This window comes from Pseudoliparis swirei, chromosome 17 (assembly GCF_029220125.1).
Source record: "Pseudoliparis swirei isolate HS2019 ecotype Mariana Trench chromosome 17, NWPU_hadal_v1, whole genome shotgun sequence".
NCBI classification, from domain to species: domain Eukaryota; kingdom Metazoa; phylum Chordata; class Actinopteri; order Perciformes; family Liparidae; genus Pseudoliparis; species Pseudoliparis swirei.
Window position 1 is genome coordinate 6,102,473 of NC_079404.1, and position 14,880 is coordinate 6,117,352.

The following is a 14,880-nucleotide window of genomic DNA, read 5'->3' on the forward strand; positions in this document are numbered from 1 at the left end:
GGCTCCGAGCAGCAGCGGTGGTTATTTCAGCCATATTGAATGACACGAGGGTCTATACATTGAGGTAAGTCTCCGCCCCCAAAGACGAGCATTACTCATTGAGCCAGACTTTATCGTAACGTTCGGACAAATCCGTACTGGGAAAACCCTTTTTCAGCCAGTGTTGCGTTCTTAGTCCAATAAAACAAAGATGAGTTGAAGGAAAGTTTGCAGGTCTAGTATCCAATAAATAGCATTGTGAGGATAAACAATAGGAACCATTGTATTAGATTGTTTTAGGCTTGATAAAAGGGATTTATGTAATTTTTTGCAGCTGAGGGAAAACAAGGTTTACAAAAGTAATTGGACAAAAACTTTGTTTTCAGTTCAAGGCAACGCATTGGAAACTAGAACGGGCACTCGGTAGAGCGCATACCTTCGCATATCACAAGATTGGGCATTGCATTATGAACATTTTGGCATTAGTTGCATGCCAATTGGATAAAAATTGGTAAAAAGAAGATTTTGACCTTTTCGTGACCTTGACCTTGACCTTTGAGCCGATCGATCCCAAAATATAATCAAATGGTCCCCGGAGAATAACCAATCAACCCAGCAAATTTCATGCGATTCGGTTTAATACTTTTTGAGTTATGCGATTAACATGCATATAAATAAATATATAAACACACGGCGATCAAAACATAACCTTCCGCATTTTCAATGCGAAGGTAATAAACCTGAAGTACATATTACATGTATTGAATATGTCTATCTGTTGGTCACACCAGCCGCATGTGTGACACTCTGGAAGACTTGGAACAAATGGTCATGCAGTGGAAGAAATATACTGAAATGAAGAAATGTGACCACAAGGAGTAAAGTTACTGAGGTCATATAACACTGGATAGGCTGTAGCTTTTTCATTTGTATTTATTCATGTTCCATTTATTATTTTCTTTGTTTGTTTCTAAGTTAGTCTGTAGTCAGAGAGCAGCATTCAACTCTAACGTGTGTATGTGATCCGCCAATTAACGCCAGATTAACATACAGAAGGAAAACTCGACGCAATGCATCTTGGGATAACGTCCATCTTGCTCTGAGGATTTGTTGAGCTGCGACAACAACTTTTTTTAAAGGCTGATAAAAGAAATTAAACATTAATTGTTGGATGTTCTAGTTAAAGTCTCCATTAACCCTTCGGTTCCACGCTGGATGATGAAGCCAGCGGTTTCTAGACCGCAGCCTTCCAGGGGGAGTATGACAACAGTAATGTGAGTACTTTAATAGGCTCGTCAGTCCTGCACAGAACCAAGCACCGGCAAGCGCCGTTAGATCCGAGTCCGACTTGATCCCGACTCCAGTTTTAAGCGCCTTTTGCCTTCAGAAGTGCTTTAATTCTTCGTAGCATAGATTCAACAAGGTGTTGGAGACATTCCTCAGAGGTATTGGTCCATATTGTTCCACCACATCCTCTTTCTGACCCTACAATCGGAAAGTTGCAGCTGAAATTGAGGCTCATCAGACCAGGCAACGTTTTTCCAATCTTCTCTTTTCCAATGTTGCCTTTCTATCATCTCCAACCACTCAGCCCATTCTCCTCTGACCTCTGACATCACAAAGCATTTTTGTTCACACAACTGGCGCACAGTGGATATTTTCTCTTTTTCGGACCCCTCTCTGTAAGCCCTAGCGATGGCGGTGCGTGAAGATCCCAGGAGATCAGCAGGTTCTGAAAGGCTCAGAATGCTCTGGCACCAACAACCATGCCACGTTCAAAGTCACGGAAATCCAATCCCGATGCGGTCAGGGTCACGTGGTGAGGCTCAGGGGCAGAGAAACAGGCTGGACTTAATATAGAACAAAAACTCTTTAATGAGACAAAAGTTCCAAAAAAAGCAAAAAGTCCAAAAGGGGGCAGGCAGAGAATCGGGGGTCAGGGCAGGCAGGCAGGGTCAAACCGGCAGGTCAGAAATATCTAGGGCACACGGAAGACGGAACCAAAGACAACAACTACAGACAACAACCCAGCAGGCGACAAGGGAAAGACTGACACAATATAAAGGGGGCGAAACAGGTGTACGGCATCAGACAGTAACGAGACAGGAGCGGCTGAGGGCAGGTGAAGGGAATCAAACAATCAAGACAGAGGAGACACAGAGGAGACATAGAGACACAGGACAGTGTGTTACAGATGCTCGGTTCGAACGTCAGCAAGTCGTCTTCCCCACGTCTAGATGCCGAAATGCATCGAGTTGCTGCCGTGTGATTGGCTGATTAGCTATTTGTGGTAACACGCAATTGAACTGGTGTGTCTATAAAGTGTCCGGTGAGTGTATATTTACAAGAACATAGGGCATAACAAATCCGTAGGAGGCCTGTAAACTACCAGTAGCCTACAGATTGGATCTATCCGGATCTACCCGTCCTATTCATTCATTAAAGGGGGTTGAAAACTGTTAATCTCGACTACGCCTAATGTCACACACAGTGTGTGTGTATGTGTGTGTATGTGTGTGTGTGTGGTCACCTATTTGTACCAGTCTCTCGTGTAGGTGAACTCTGACCTGTGGTTCTAAAAAAAATAATTGTGAGATTATTTTTCAGCAAATGACCAGTGCAAAGCATTTTTGGTTGAAAAAAGACTGATACTGTATTGAATATTTATTAAATAACTATTTTTAAACGATTTAAATCACACGTGACCCCTGGAGTGCCTTTACGTACCCACATATAAAAACCACTGTATGTCATGAAGAGGTCAGAGTCTATATAGTATGTCCCAAACATGGCCTAACTACAGCCAGCCTCCACACAGGTTAAACAGCATGTCAATTAGCATTGTTAATTAATTGTCATTACTAAGGCATTATTATTATATCATATTATCAACTCTCTGAATTATATTTATTGTTAATGCATATAAATGTGTTCCAAGTATTCAAGTGTGTTACATCACTAAGAGATTGTAACTGTGCGTAGGTGTGTATTGGTTTTGTTCCTTTACGGAAAGTCTAACTTCGAAACACCTTAAAAAGACATTCTCTATCATTTTCTACACCACAGGAAAAAAACGGACACATTGCTGGCATAAATTCTGAGATCTTTATTAGAAGATAAATAGCAGTGTGCGTCAAACCTGCCATTTCGAAACAAGAGGCAGCCCAGCTGGTACCTGTGTATTCATACTGTTGAAAATGAGTCAAATATTCAGTAGCGACGTGTATCCATCGCACCATGTTTATTACTCTGAATACACGAGGCCTGGACGGTGGTGATGGGACCCATCCAGCGGTTTTCATACAGGTCCCCTTTTACCAACGCTGTCCCCCCCCCCACAGTTGTCAAGCCCTCTGATTGGTCACCCGGGTTTATTTGCTTCAGAATAACTGTGCTTCTCTTGTACTGCACACAACAAAACACCACAACAAAGATGGTGGATGGCAGAATATACAGATATACAGTTACAGCATCACACATGAGGGGAGCAACGTTGGTCCAGTTTAGTAAAAGAAAAAAACTGATTGTATAAGTCCTCCCCAAACAGTTGGAAGTGAAACAACCCGACTGACACAACACGACCTACTCTGCTATTTAAAGTGCCGTAAACGCAGAACTGCTCAGCGGGAACAGCTCATTCCTATAAATGCAGAGCTTCTACTGAACCCGTCTGTTCGGCGGCTGTCAAAGACCCCCAGCTGGGGGCCGGCAATCACTTCACGATTGTTTTCAACCAGCCCGCCGTGTGACAGACGCCATTGAGTCATCTGCATATGAAAGTGTCACATCCAGAGTCGTGTGAATCATTATTTGTGCTTCCAAACCCTTTTTTTGTTTTTTGGCTTTCGATTCTTTTAAGCAAGGGAACGTCTTCCTGCAACTAGGGCTTGGGAAACACTTTTATTCATTTGAGTATGTGTTGTTACACTGTGAATACTGCGGTATTGCGCCACTCACCCCCAAAAAGGCATTTTCAGTCAATTAATGAGCTTTTGAAGTGGCGGTACTCTGCAGATTTATCCTTAAAACTGTGGCTAGCCGTTTCCCCTGCTTTAGGTCTTGAAGCTACGGCTCCATGCAAAGAGATGGTCTGTGGTATCATCAGCGCTGGATGAGCCGATTATTGTATTACAATGACGACCCTATAGGGTTGAAGTCATTTACCGATCTTGCAAATGTGGACCATACAATAAATGTTTCTGTCAAGTCTTTTTAATTTTGTGGGGGGGGGGGGGGAAGAGAGATAAAGAAAGAATATTTTGGGCCTGCATCATCTGGTCCCCAATCATGAACTGTTTTTCCTTTCCTGATACAACTCCCAATACCTGATAAATTAAGTATCAATCAGATACAAATCCAAATGTTGCCAAATTGCTGAAATGTTGCTCGCTCCGGCTAACGTAACATTGTCACGAGCACCTGCCCGATCAGTACTGAGCATGTGCAACACTCAGAGATGAGAAAGAAGCGAGGCGGCCCACCCTGTTCGCTATTTTCCACCAACGCCTTCGGACGCAGTGATGGCTTTTCTCCCCCAGAGATGATTTTCAATTCAATTCAATTCAGTTTATTTGTATAGCCCAATTTCACAAATTACAAATTAGTCTCGGAGTGCTTTACAATCTGTACACATAGACGATGATCTCGCTTCTTTCTCATCTCGGTTAAGAGTTGCACATGTGCAGTACGGTTGTTGTTGTTGTTCCTGTGTGGCATAAATAAGCAGCTTCAAACCCCGTTTCAGACGCTTTAAAGGAACCTGGACCACCTCTCCTCTGGAACGTCAAACATAAACCAAGGGAAGAGAGGCGGAGGCGCCGCACTCTCTCGTTTCTCTGAAAACAGGGGGAGCTTCACACCCTAATCACATGAATACAGAACTCTTCAGACGACTATCGGCCCCGCATGGGGGGGGTTACAGTATACACGGCAGAGGGAGGGACCAACCACAAGATAGCCATATCCACTGGAGGTGTTGAAAGAACTATTCGCTAACTATCCGTTCTGGTTAGGATACAATATTTACTTTAATACACACTTGAAGTTATCGGTCCAGACAGGTTTTTTTCTTGCAGACTGCTGTTTTTGTCTCGACAACAACAACAAAGAAAAGGAAGCTGAATGAAGGCGGGAAATGACAGCTGCCATACTTTCACTCCATAAACTTTCATTGTTATGCAGATGATACTCAACTATATTTATCGATAAAACCAGAGGAGAGCAACCAACTCGGTAAAATTCAAGCATGTCTTAAAGACATAAAAACATGGATGACCTGCAATTTCTTGATGTTAAACTCAGACAAAACCGAAGTAATTTTAATCGGCCCTGAGCACCTCAGAGATCAATTATCTGGTGATGTGGATTCTGTAGACGGCATTGCCCTGGCATCCAACACCACTGTAAAGAATCTTGGCGTTATCTTTGATCGGGACTTGTCCTTTAACTCCCACGTAAAGCAAATCTCAAGGACTGCATTATTTCATCTACGTAATATTTCAAAATCAGGCACATCTTGTCTCAAAAGATGCAGAAAAATTGGTTCACGTTCGTTACTTGAGACTGGATTACTGCAACTCCTTATTATCAGGCTGCTCTAATAAATCTCTTAGGTCCCTCCAGTTGATCCAGAATGCTGCAGCTCGTGTTCTCACTAAAACTAAGAAAAGAGATCACATCACTCCTGCACTAGCTGCTCTGCACTGGCTCCCAGTAAAATCAAGAATCACTTTTAAAATTCTTCTCTTAACCTACAAAGCCTTGATTGGTGATGCACCATCATATCTTAAGGAGCTTGTAGTACCATATTGCCCCACTAGAGAGCTACGCTCACTAAATGTAGTTCCTAGAGTCTTAAAAAGTAGAATGGGAGCCAGAGCCTTTAGTTATCAAGCTCCTCTAAATGGAACCAGCTTCCAATTTCAGTCCGGGAGGCAGACACAGTCACCTCGTTTAAGAGTAGACTTAAGACCTTCCTCTTTGACAGAGCTTATAGTTAGGGCTGAATCAGGTTTGCCCTGGTCCAGCCCCTTGATATGCTGCTATAGGCTTATAGCTGCCGGGGGACGTTTTAGGATGCACTGAGTACCTATCTCCTCTTTTTTCTCTCCTTAAGGATGAATTTTCATCTCTCAATCACACGTTACTAACTCTGCTTTCTCCCCGGAGTCCTTTTGACTTCACGTCTCATGGGGTCATCGGACCCTATGAGACGACATAGATCCTATCTGCCTGATGGATCATTGAGGTCTGGGTCGTGGAATTCCTGCTCCTGACTACGCCACTGTCCTGTTGAGACTCCGCCCACTGTTGAGACTCCGCCCTCCTCCTCCCCACCGCCATCTGCCTGATGGATCGTGGAGGTCTCCATCGTGGAATATGCCTACTATGAACTATTCATACACTCTGTCATATTCATTGAATGTATTTTAACTCTAAATCTGTCCTTCTGTACACATTACATCTATTGCATCTGTCCATCCTGGAGAGGGATCCTCCTCTGTTGCTCTCCTCCAGGTTTCTTCCCTTTTTTTCCCCCTGAAGGGTTATTTGGGAGTTTTTCCTGGTCCGATGTGAGGTTTTGGGGCAGGGATGTCTATGTGTACAGATTGTAAAGCACTCCGAGACAAATTTGTAATTTGTGAAATTGGGCTATACAAATAAACTGAATTGAATTGATTATTTCCCTCTTCCCCGCTCCGTCCGGTTTGATGTCAACTTGTTGTTATCTAATTAAAGGAATGATGGCAGGTGGTATTTATTCATTTATATTTTAAAGGCAGTCAAACTACCCCGTTGTGCGTTCTCTAATGAGCGCCGGGTGGGTCAGGGGCCATTTCTGTTGCCATATATGACTGCCCTCTGTTCCCCCCACATAAACTCCTCCTCCGGACCTCCTGCTCGTCACTTCCACAGCTGAGTGCTGAGGGTCTGGCCGGAAGCCGGCGGGGGAGTCGCAGGCCAGCCTGCCGCAGGGGCCCCTGACTGGCCTCCACTCACAGCCATGCCTGACATCTGCTGGGTCATCTGAGAGAGAAAAGACGGGGGGGACCGAGAAGTCAGCGTTAGAATCCATCAGAGCTGAAATAGAGAGCTATTCTCTCAGCCGGGGGGGGGGGGGGGGGGGGGCGGATTCGCTGACCTCTAGCTCGACTCCCATGCCTCCATCCCTCGCTTTTTACCTTCACCTCTGCTCTTAGTGGCCCCCACACACACACACACACACACACACACTTCTCTGCTCGCCCTATCCTGCCGTATCCATTATGAATGTGCTTTGGTGCAGCGCCACTCACTTATCTGGTCATCTGAGAGCTGGTGGCTAAGTGCGTGTGTGCGTGTGTCTGTGTGTGTGTGTGTGTGTGTGTGTGTGTGTGTGTGTGTGTGTGTGCGGTTATGCACGTGCGTCCAGCAAACCGAGCGCTCGTTCATCAACTCACCACTCCATTACTTCTCCCAGCACACACACTAGGATCTTGGAAGTTGTTGCATTATATTCAAACATTTTACTGAACGAGTGTTGAAACTGTCACAGATTCACATCACTGTCGATATGAATAGTTTTGATACAAAATATACGGCGAGTATTTCGCATTTTTGTGTAGCTGCCGGACGGATAGGTCGACTGACCTCCTAGTTCTGATCCAGTATAGATATGACTATATAGTTCTCAGGTGCGGACAGGGAAGACCTTCATTTCCATACAAGGGACAACACACACTGTTGAAGATCTGATGTCATTCCTCCCTTGATCTCGACTACAGATCAACACAATTATCAAAACAATGAAAACTTGAACATTTGGGATTTCCTCAAAGTTGAATTGCAAATGTAATTTGGTGACCCAAACAAAACCTCCCAATCTTTGTGAATACTTGAGATATATAATATATATATATATATATATTTTTTTCTCCTCCCGGTCACTCCCAGCTAGTTTTACATTTTTTAATATCATCACCACATCATCTCCCCTGAAATGTTGGTGAATTCATCACACAGTCATTTCCTGGTACTGAGGGACAGAGGGAGAAGAAAGTAACTCGACAGAATTTAAGATTACAATTTTCATTTTCATACAGACAATTGAAGCAGTTTCTTCTTTAGCTTTTAAAGAAGCTGAAAGGAGACGAGGTCATCGATGCACTGGGCTTTGCAAAAAGGGAGCAGAAAATAGTGGGAGAGCATGTGTTAACCTTTAGGACCGGGATAATGGAACTCTTTGACGGGTGGTGTGGAGGAAATAAGACGCTCTGTTTATGACATTTTTATGTAGGTTACAAGACACACAGTAAAACATGGAAGTGTGCTTCACTAACCATTAATGTGCAGAGAACTGGAGAGGAATTACAATGACATTGAGTTTGCGCCAGCTCTCTGAGTGTTACCTGGCTCGTGCCCCACTGCCCTTGCTGCATGCCGTACATGTTCTGCCCTTGGTTGGCTGGCTGCTGCAGGCCCACGTAGCCGCCGTTGGGCATCGCGGCCCCTCCGCCCATCCCCTGCGGGGTGAACTGCATCTGAGGCTGGCCCCCGTACATTCCTGCTGGAGCAAAGACACGAGCACACACACACACACGTTTTACGCGTTAACCTTCCTGCCGGTTAGCTCATATCAACACAACACAGCTGTGTTGAAATAAATAAATAGAGACACAGTTTTTTTCAGAATACAGTTTTTCTTCCATTGACGAGAAGATGTCAGAAAATAATAAATCAAAAAGAAAATAGTTGCTCCCTTTTGATAAGCTACGCCCCATTTGCCTGGGTCCTTGATTGCAGGCTGCCTGTAAAAAATCCAGGAAATCAGCTACTTTACTATATCTAGTTATCGTACTTTATTGACTGATTCAATTAAATTCAGTTCATTTTATATATAGACTGATGTCTTCGGGGGTGTTGTAAAGTTATTATGCTTAATAGCTGCCTTATGACATAACACAGGGTTTTTTTCTGCAATGTATTCACATTATGCAATTATCCATCTGTGCAGTGTTCTTCCTCGTTCGTGGCGGAGTGAGTTTTGACACTTTTTTTCCGAAATAGACACAATCTCCTCTGATGTCCGTCAGCTGTGCAGACTCCAGGATGCCGAGAGACGTCAAGCTGATGCTGAAGTATGGCCTCTTTCAGCACAGTTCATACCTCCAAGTTTGATCAAATCCTCCATTGGTGCGGGTTCAAAGTGTACATCAATAAACGGACACGCGGACTGTTCGGAGTACTTTAAAAGTTAATTCGCTGCACAGGCACCCTGCAGAGGCATTAGCTTGGCGAGGTGTTCTTGGCTTTGATCTCCAGCAGCATCTATTTGGACTCAAGAGAGGACAATCGGGCGGCAGACAGCCCTTCATGCCGATGTCCACCCCTAATCCTCTGTGTGACGGTGTGATCATGCAGCGATGCAATCGATGCGCACAAATCAGCTGCCTCCTGCTCTTTTTTCCCCTCCACCATTCGGGAAATCGCATACCGCTACGCTCCCCCCCCCCACGCTGCCAAACACGGCCCGGGCCGATGCACACGGTCGCGTGAAGGCGCCTGCAGTCCTCAGTGTTTACACCAAACAGCTGTGAGACGAGCGTGAATCTGCTCATCTGTCTGTGCTGCTGCTGCGGTGGCGCTCCGGTAAGTGGACCTGGCAGCTTTTAAACACGCTGACCTTTCATCTGCCTCTCACTCTCCTCCAATTATATGACACATCTGTTCCTCTGATGGATGTGTGTGTGAGTGCGTAAACACCCACGAGTGTGTGCTCTTGTGTATATCAGAATCAGAATCAGAAACAGTTTTATTGCCAGGAATGTTTACACAAACGAGGATTTTTTTTGGTGGAAGGTGCAACATTTGGACATGACAAACAAACAACAATCAACACGACAGAAAGACAACAAATAATGTGAAAGTGTTTGGGTGTGTGCTTCAAGTGGTGTGTTTTAGTTAAAAGTGTATGTTACGCGTGGCGTGTGTTTAAGTTAAAGTGCATGCAAATAAAGTGGCATGTGTGTGGAGGAGGCCTCAAGTTAAAGTGCATGTTAAAGTGACGTGTGTGGAGGAGGGAAGAAGAAGGAGGAGGGAGGAGGAGTGGGAGGAAGAGGGAGGAGGAGGAAGAGGAAGGAGCGGGAAGAAGGAGGAGAGAGGAAGGTGGAAGAAGAGGTGGTAGTCCTGGGGGTGACAGTCAGTCAGTCCCGGGTTCCATTGATGAGCCCGACTGCCGACGGGAAAAAACTTTTGGTGTGGCGGGTGGTCTTTGTCATGATGGACCGCAGCCTCCTCCCCGAGGGGAGGGACTCGAACAGGGAGTGTCCAGGGTGGGAGGGGTCAGCGACAATCTTTCTGGCCCGCTTCAGTGACCTGGAAGTGAACAGGACCTGGAGGGAAGGCAGATTGCAGCCGATAACCCTCTCGGCCGAGCGGATGATGCTCTGCAGCCTGCACTTGTCTTTGGCTGTGGCTGCAGGGTGCCAGACGGTGATGGAGGAGCAGATGATGGACTCAACGATGGCCGTGTAGAATTGTACCATCATTCTCCCTGGCAGGTTGAATTTCCTCAGCTGCCTCAGGAAGAACATCCTCTGCTGGGCCTTCTTGGTGATGGAGCCGATGTTCAGCTCCCACTTGAGGTCCTGGGTGATGATGGAGCCCAGGAAGCGGAAGGACTCCACAGCGTCGACGGGGGAGTCACACAGGATGAGAGGGGCGGGTGGGGCTGCATTCCTCCTGAAATCCACAACCATCTCCACTGTCTTTAGAGCGTTGAGCTATATGTTAGTTTGTTTTCTGACCTCCGTCTATGAGATATGTGTTTGGTGTTGGTTTGCTCTCTACCTGCCGGCCGTTGAATTAAAAATACATGGTAGCTGTTAACCCTTGTGTTGCCTTAGGGTCATTTTGACCCGAATCAATATTACACCCTCCCCCCGCCTTAGGATTAATTTGACCCCATTCAATGTTTAATGTCGGTGTTCTTTCGGGAGTCAACAAACAAACATAAAGTGCCTCACACTTAAACTTGGAAAACAATATTAATTCTAATAATTTTCTGGAGGTTTTAATTGCTGGCGTCAAATTGAACCCAAAGGGTAAAATATGTTAGTAAATATAAAGGTAACAGGAGGGTGAAACATTGAATCGGGTCAAAATGACCCAAAGGCGGGGGGAGGGTGTAATATTGATTCGGGTCAAAATGACCCTAAGGCAACACAAGGGTTAAGGATCCTCCCCTGTACCGCTCTCTTTTATTATGGACACATATACTATGTATTTCACATAATTGGCTTCATACCTGGCGGGGCCCCTCAAAGAGGTGCATGAAGTAAACCTGAGTGGTCAGGGATAAGAAAGAAGAAAAAGAAAACACACCTGTATCAGCTATATACATATAATTATTTTTCCTAGCTAGTTATTCTAGGCCAGTTTGTATCTACTCAACCATACTAATCCTTCTTTGGTTGAACTCCTAACAACTTCGAAACAGATTTTTCTCTGTGCGGCCCGTTACCATGGCGACCTTGCGTCACTCGCTCGCAGACAAAGCCGTTTTTGAGCGCGATTCGACAGCGTGGCAAAAAAATGTAAATCCTTTAAAAAAGGTGGAGATGTGTTGCAGATGCTGGACGGTGAGAAAATCATAGACGGTGTTGGAGAAAAGAGTGAGCTGCTGCAAAAACTACTCATGTTGTCAAGTAATAATAACACACGAGTATACTGATATTGTTTCGTATAATAATAATAATAATATACTGTAATGCACCTGGGCCGGAAAGTTAGTTTAGGTTCTGTTACTTAACTTATTGTTTTGTTATGCACCCGCCACACACACACACACACACACACACACAACTGTACAGCGCTCTTAAGCAGGGTTACTTTTCTGGCAGCTCCATCCATTAGACATAATGGTTGTGTGCCTGAAGGTTTAAAAATTAAATAAAAAATGCTTCTTTTCTCCCATCCTTTTATTCAGCTCTTCCTCTCCTCGCGCTTTTTTTCAGAGCGTCTCTTCCCGTCGCCTCTCTCCTGTTTCTCCTGTTTTGTTTCATCTGTTGTCTCTCTGGTGTACAGAGTATGTCTGAGTTACATATACTCCCGGTCTGTGTGCGTAGTTTGTCTGCGTTAAGTCTCGGTTATGCTTTCCGCGAGGACAACCTTTGGATCTTATATATTGGTGGAGCCAAAATGTTATTAAAAAAACAACAAATATGAGTTGATTTCTAATCATCCAAAATTATGTTACGTGTATGGGTATATTTCCAAGTAAGCCACTGACTGGTTGATATGTGCGATGCATTGAGTGGGCCGGTCTGACAGTAACTCCCGGGCCAGTCCGCCCCTGTGTGTGTGTGTGTATGTGTGTGTCTGTGTGTGTGTGTGTGTCACACCTTGTCCCGGCGCAGGAAGTTGCTGGCTCTGTGGCTGACTGGCCACTGAGCTGCTGGCGTACAGCGACAGGATGGAGTCCTTGGAAAGAAGCTTCTTCTTCTCCTCCGCCTTGGTGGTGGTAGAGGTGGAGGAGGAGGCAGAGGGGTCTGCCTGTACAGGTGCTGTACCGGACTGTTAGCGAGACAGGGGGGAGGAGGGGCATGAAATATGCATAGTTTCCCCAAAACATGTTCTCAACCTCAGAGTGTAGAGCATACTTGTAGAGAATTGACATTAAAATGTTTATGTTGACATTTAAGGCCTGGCAGGGTTTGGCAGAACCTCTAATTCCTTTGGTACGGGCCCGTAGTCTGAGGTCCTCTGATACGGTTCTGTTAGCTGGTCCCTGGTCCAATTCAATTCAATTCAACTCAGTTTCAGGAGGCCGGCCTTCTGCCTCCGTAAAGAAAAAATAAACTGAATTGCCGTCTCCTGCTGTGGCCCCACCCCTCCTCTCTTCCTCCTTCTGTTTCATGGAATGTGGAAATCTGGATCTTGGTCCATGCCTACGACTAATTATTCATACATTTCTGTGATATTAATTAAATGTGCTGTAACGCTGTTCATTCTGTACACATGGCATCTATTGCTTCTGTCCATCCGGGGAGAGGGATCCTCCTCTTTTGCTCTCCTGAAGGTTTCTCCCCTTTTTTTTCCTGTAAATGTTTTTGTTGTTGATGTGAGGTCAAAGGTCGGGGATGTCGTATCTGTACACATTGTAAACCCCTCTGAGGGGAGTTTGTCATTTGTGATTTTGGGCTATCCAAAAACTGAATTGAATTGAAATTAAAAGCCTCCAGCAGCTCCCTATTATGAAATACTTTTAATGTTTAACATATGAAGGAAAAATGTTGTTGATTGTAGCTCAATGACGATAAAAACAACTGGAAAGTAGAACAATTGGAATTAACTGATGAGATAACAATTGAAGTATGACTGGCCAATATGTTAACGCTGAACATTTAGTTATTCTCTCTCTTAGACCACTCATTTAGAGTTTCACAAGTCTTCAGCTCAATCTGACAATTTTTCAATGAGTCTTCTCAGTCTGAACAGGTGACGCTTCATTTATGTTTAACGCATCCACGAGAGACACGAGTGAGTCACACCATCAGATACGCCTCTTTATGTGGGGGTGTTCTGTGTGGCTGCGGCTGGGTGGAAACCATAGACCGTAAGTAAACAGTGGACGTAGCCATCGTCGTGTCACCCATTGGTTTGTGGACTGATATTTTGAAGCTTCGAGATCTCGTTTTTGTTCTCTCCATCTTGGATTACGTTGGTTGGCGTCTTGGCTTTTATGCAACCAATTCACAGAAGTTATCATATTTGGACTCTGCAGGAATAACGTAGAGACGCCGTATACAGCTCTGGAAGCAACCTGACAATCACAGTGAGCCCGCCCTAAAGCATCCTCCGCTTTATGGTCTATTTAATTTCCTAAATCAACATCATGCTGAATTGAAGAAGACTTGAAACAAGAGATTGAGACCATACATCTGCGTTTACATTGTTTACTAAGGGAATGAAGAGAAGTAGGGACTTCTATACAACGGACAACCAGAGGAGTCACCCCCTGCTGGTCAGCAGAGAGAATGCAAACGTAAGACTCTTCCGCGTTGGCTTCACTCTTCAGAAGCGGAGGTAGCCGCCTGATGGGAACCGTGTTGAAACCAATGCCGTAGATATGGGGTTTTCAATCCACTGCAGCATACAGTTGTGGGGAAAATCTGATTTTCACGAGGAGAAATCATGCACGGAGAATATAAGATCCAAAGGTTGTCCTCGCGGAAAGCATAACCGAGACTTAACGCAGACAAACCGCGCACACAGACCGGGAGTATATGTAACTCAGACATACTCTGTACACCAGAGAGACAACAGATGAAACGAGACAGGAGAAACAGGAGAGGCGACGGGAAGAGACGCTCTGAAAAAAAGCGCGAGGAGAGGAAGAGCTGAATAAAAGGATGGGAGAAGAGAAGCATTTTTTATTGAATTTTTAAACCTTCAGGCACACAACCATTATGTCTAATGGATGGAGCTGCCAGAAAAGTAACACCTGCTTAAGAGCGCTGTACAGGTGTGTGTGTGTGTGTGTGTGTGTGTGTGTGTGTGTGTGTGTGGTGAACAGATAATGGAGGGAGAAAAGGGAAGGTGATAGTCGACTAGACTGCATGAATAAGATGAGGGTGACTATGATAAACAGTGGCTACTGCAACACTCTCTCTCTCTGGTGAATAAACACTGACTTCTCTTAGTCTCACACACACACACACACACACACACACACAGCTTTGGAAGTGTGTTGTGCTCAACTGCTTAGCAGGCAGTGCTGCTCCTCTCCATCCCTTTCTGCTGACTTCCTTTGAATGGGGGGGCGGGGGGGAGAGAAGCGGGGCGAGTGTGGCGGTGTGAGAACAGATAGCGGGAGGAGATGGAGAGGAGGGAAGGATGGGGAGAAAAAAGTCAAGAAAAGGT

The 14,880-nt window shown here is 45.0% G+C and overlaps 1 protein-coding gene across 1 annotated transcript in view; it reads right to left on the reverse strand.

The window, feature by feature from the left end:
- Positions 1-5,815: 5,815 nt before the first annotated feature.
- LOC130207499 (stromal membrane-associated protein 1-like) overlaps positions 5,816-14,880 on the reverse strand; it is a 93,498-nt gene continuing 84,433 nt past the window's right edge. Inside the window, exons 7-9 of the mRNA XM_056436141.1 lie at positions 12,360-12,531; positions 8,367-8,521; positions 5,816-7,005 (exon numbers count right to left, since the gene is read on the reverse strand). Of these exons, the coding sequence (XP_056292116.1) occupies positions 6,883-7,005; positions 8,367-8,521; positions 12,360-12,531 (450 nt within the window). The 3' untranslated portion in view covers positions 5,816-6,882. The remainder of the gene's footprint in view (positions 7,006-8,366; positions 8,522-12,359; positions 12,532-14,880) is intronic.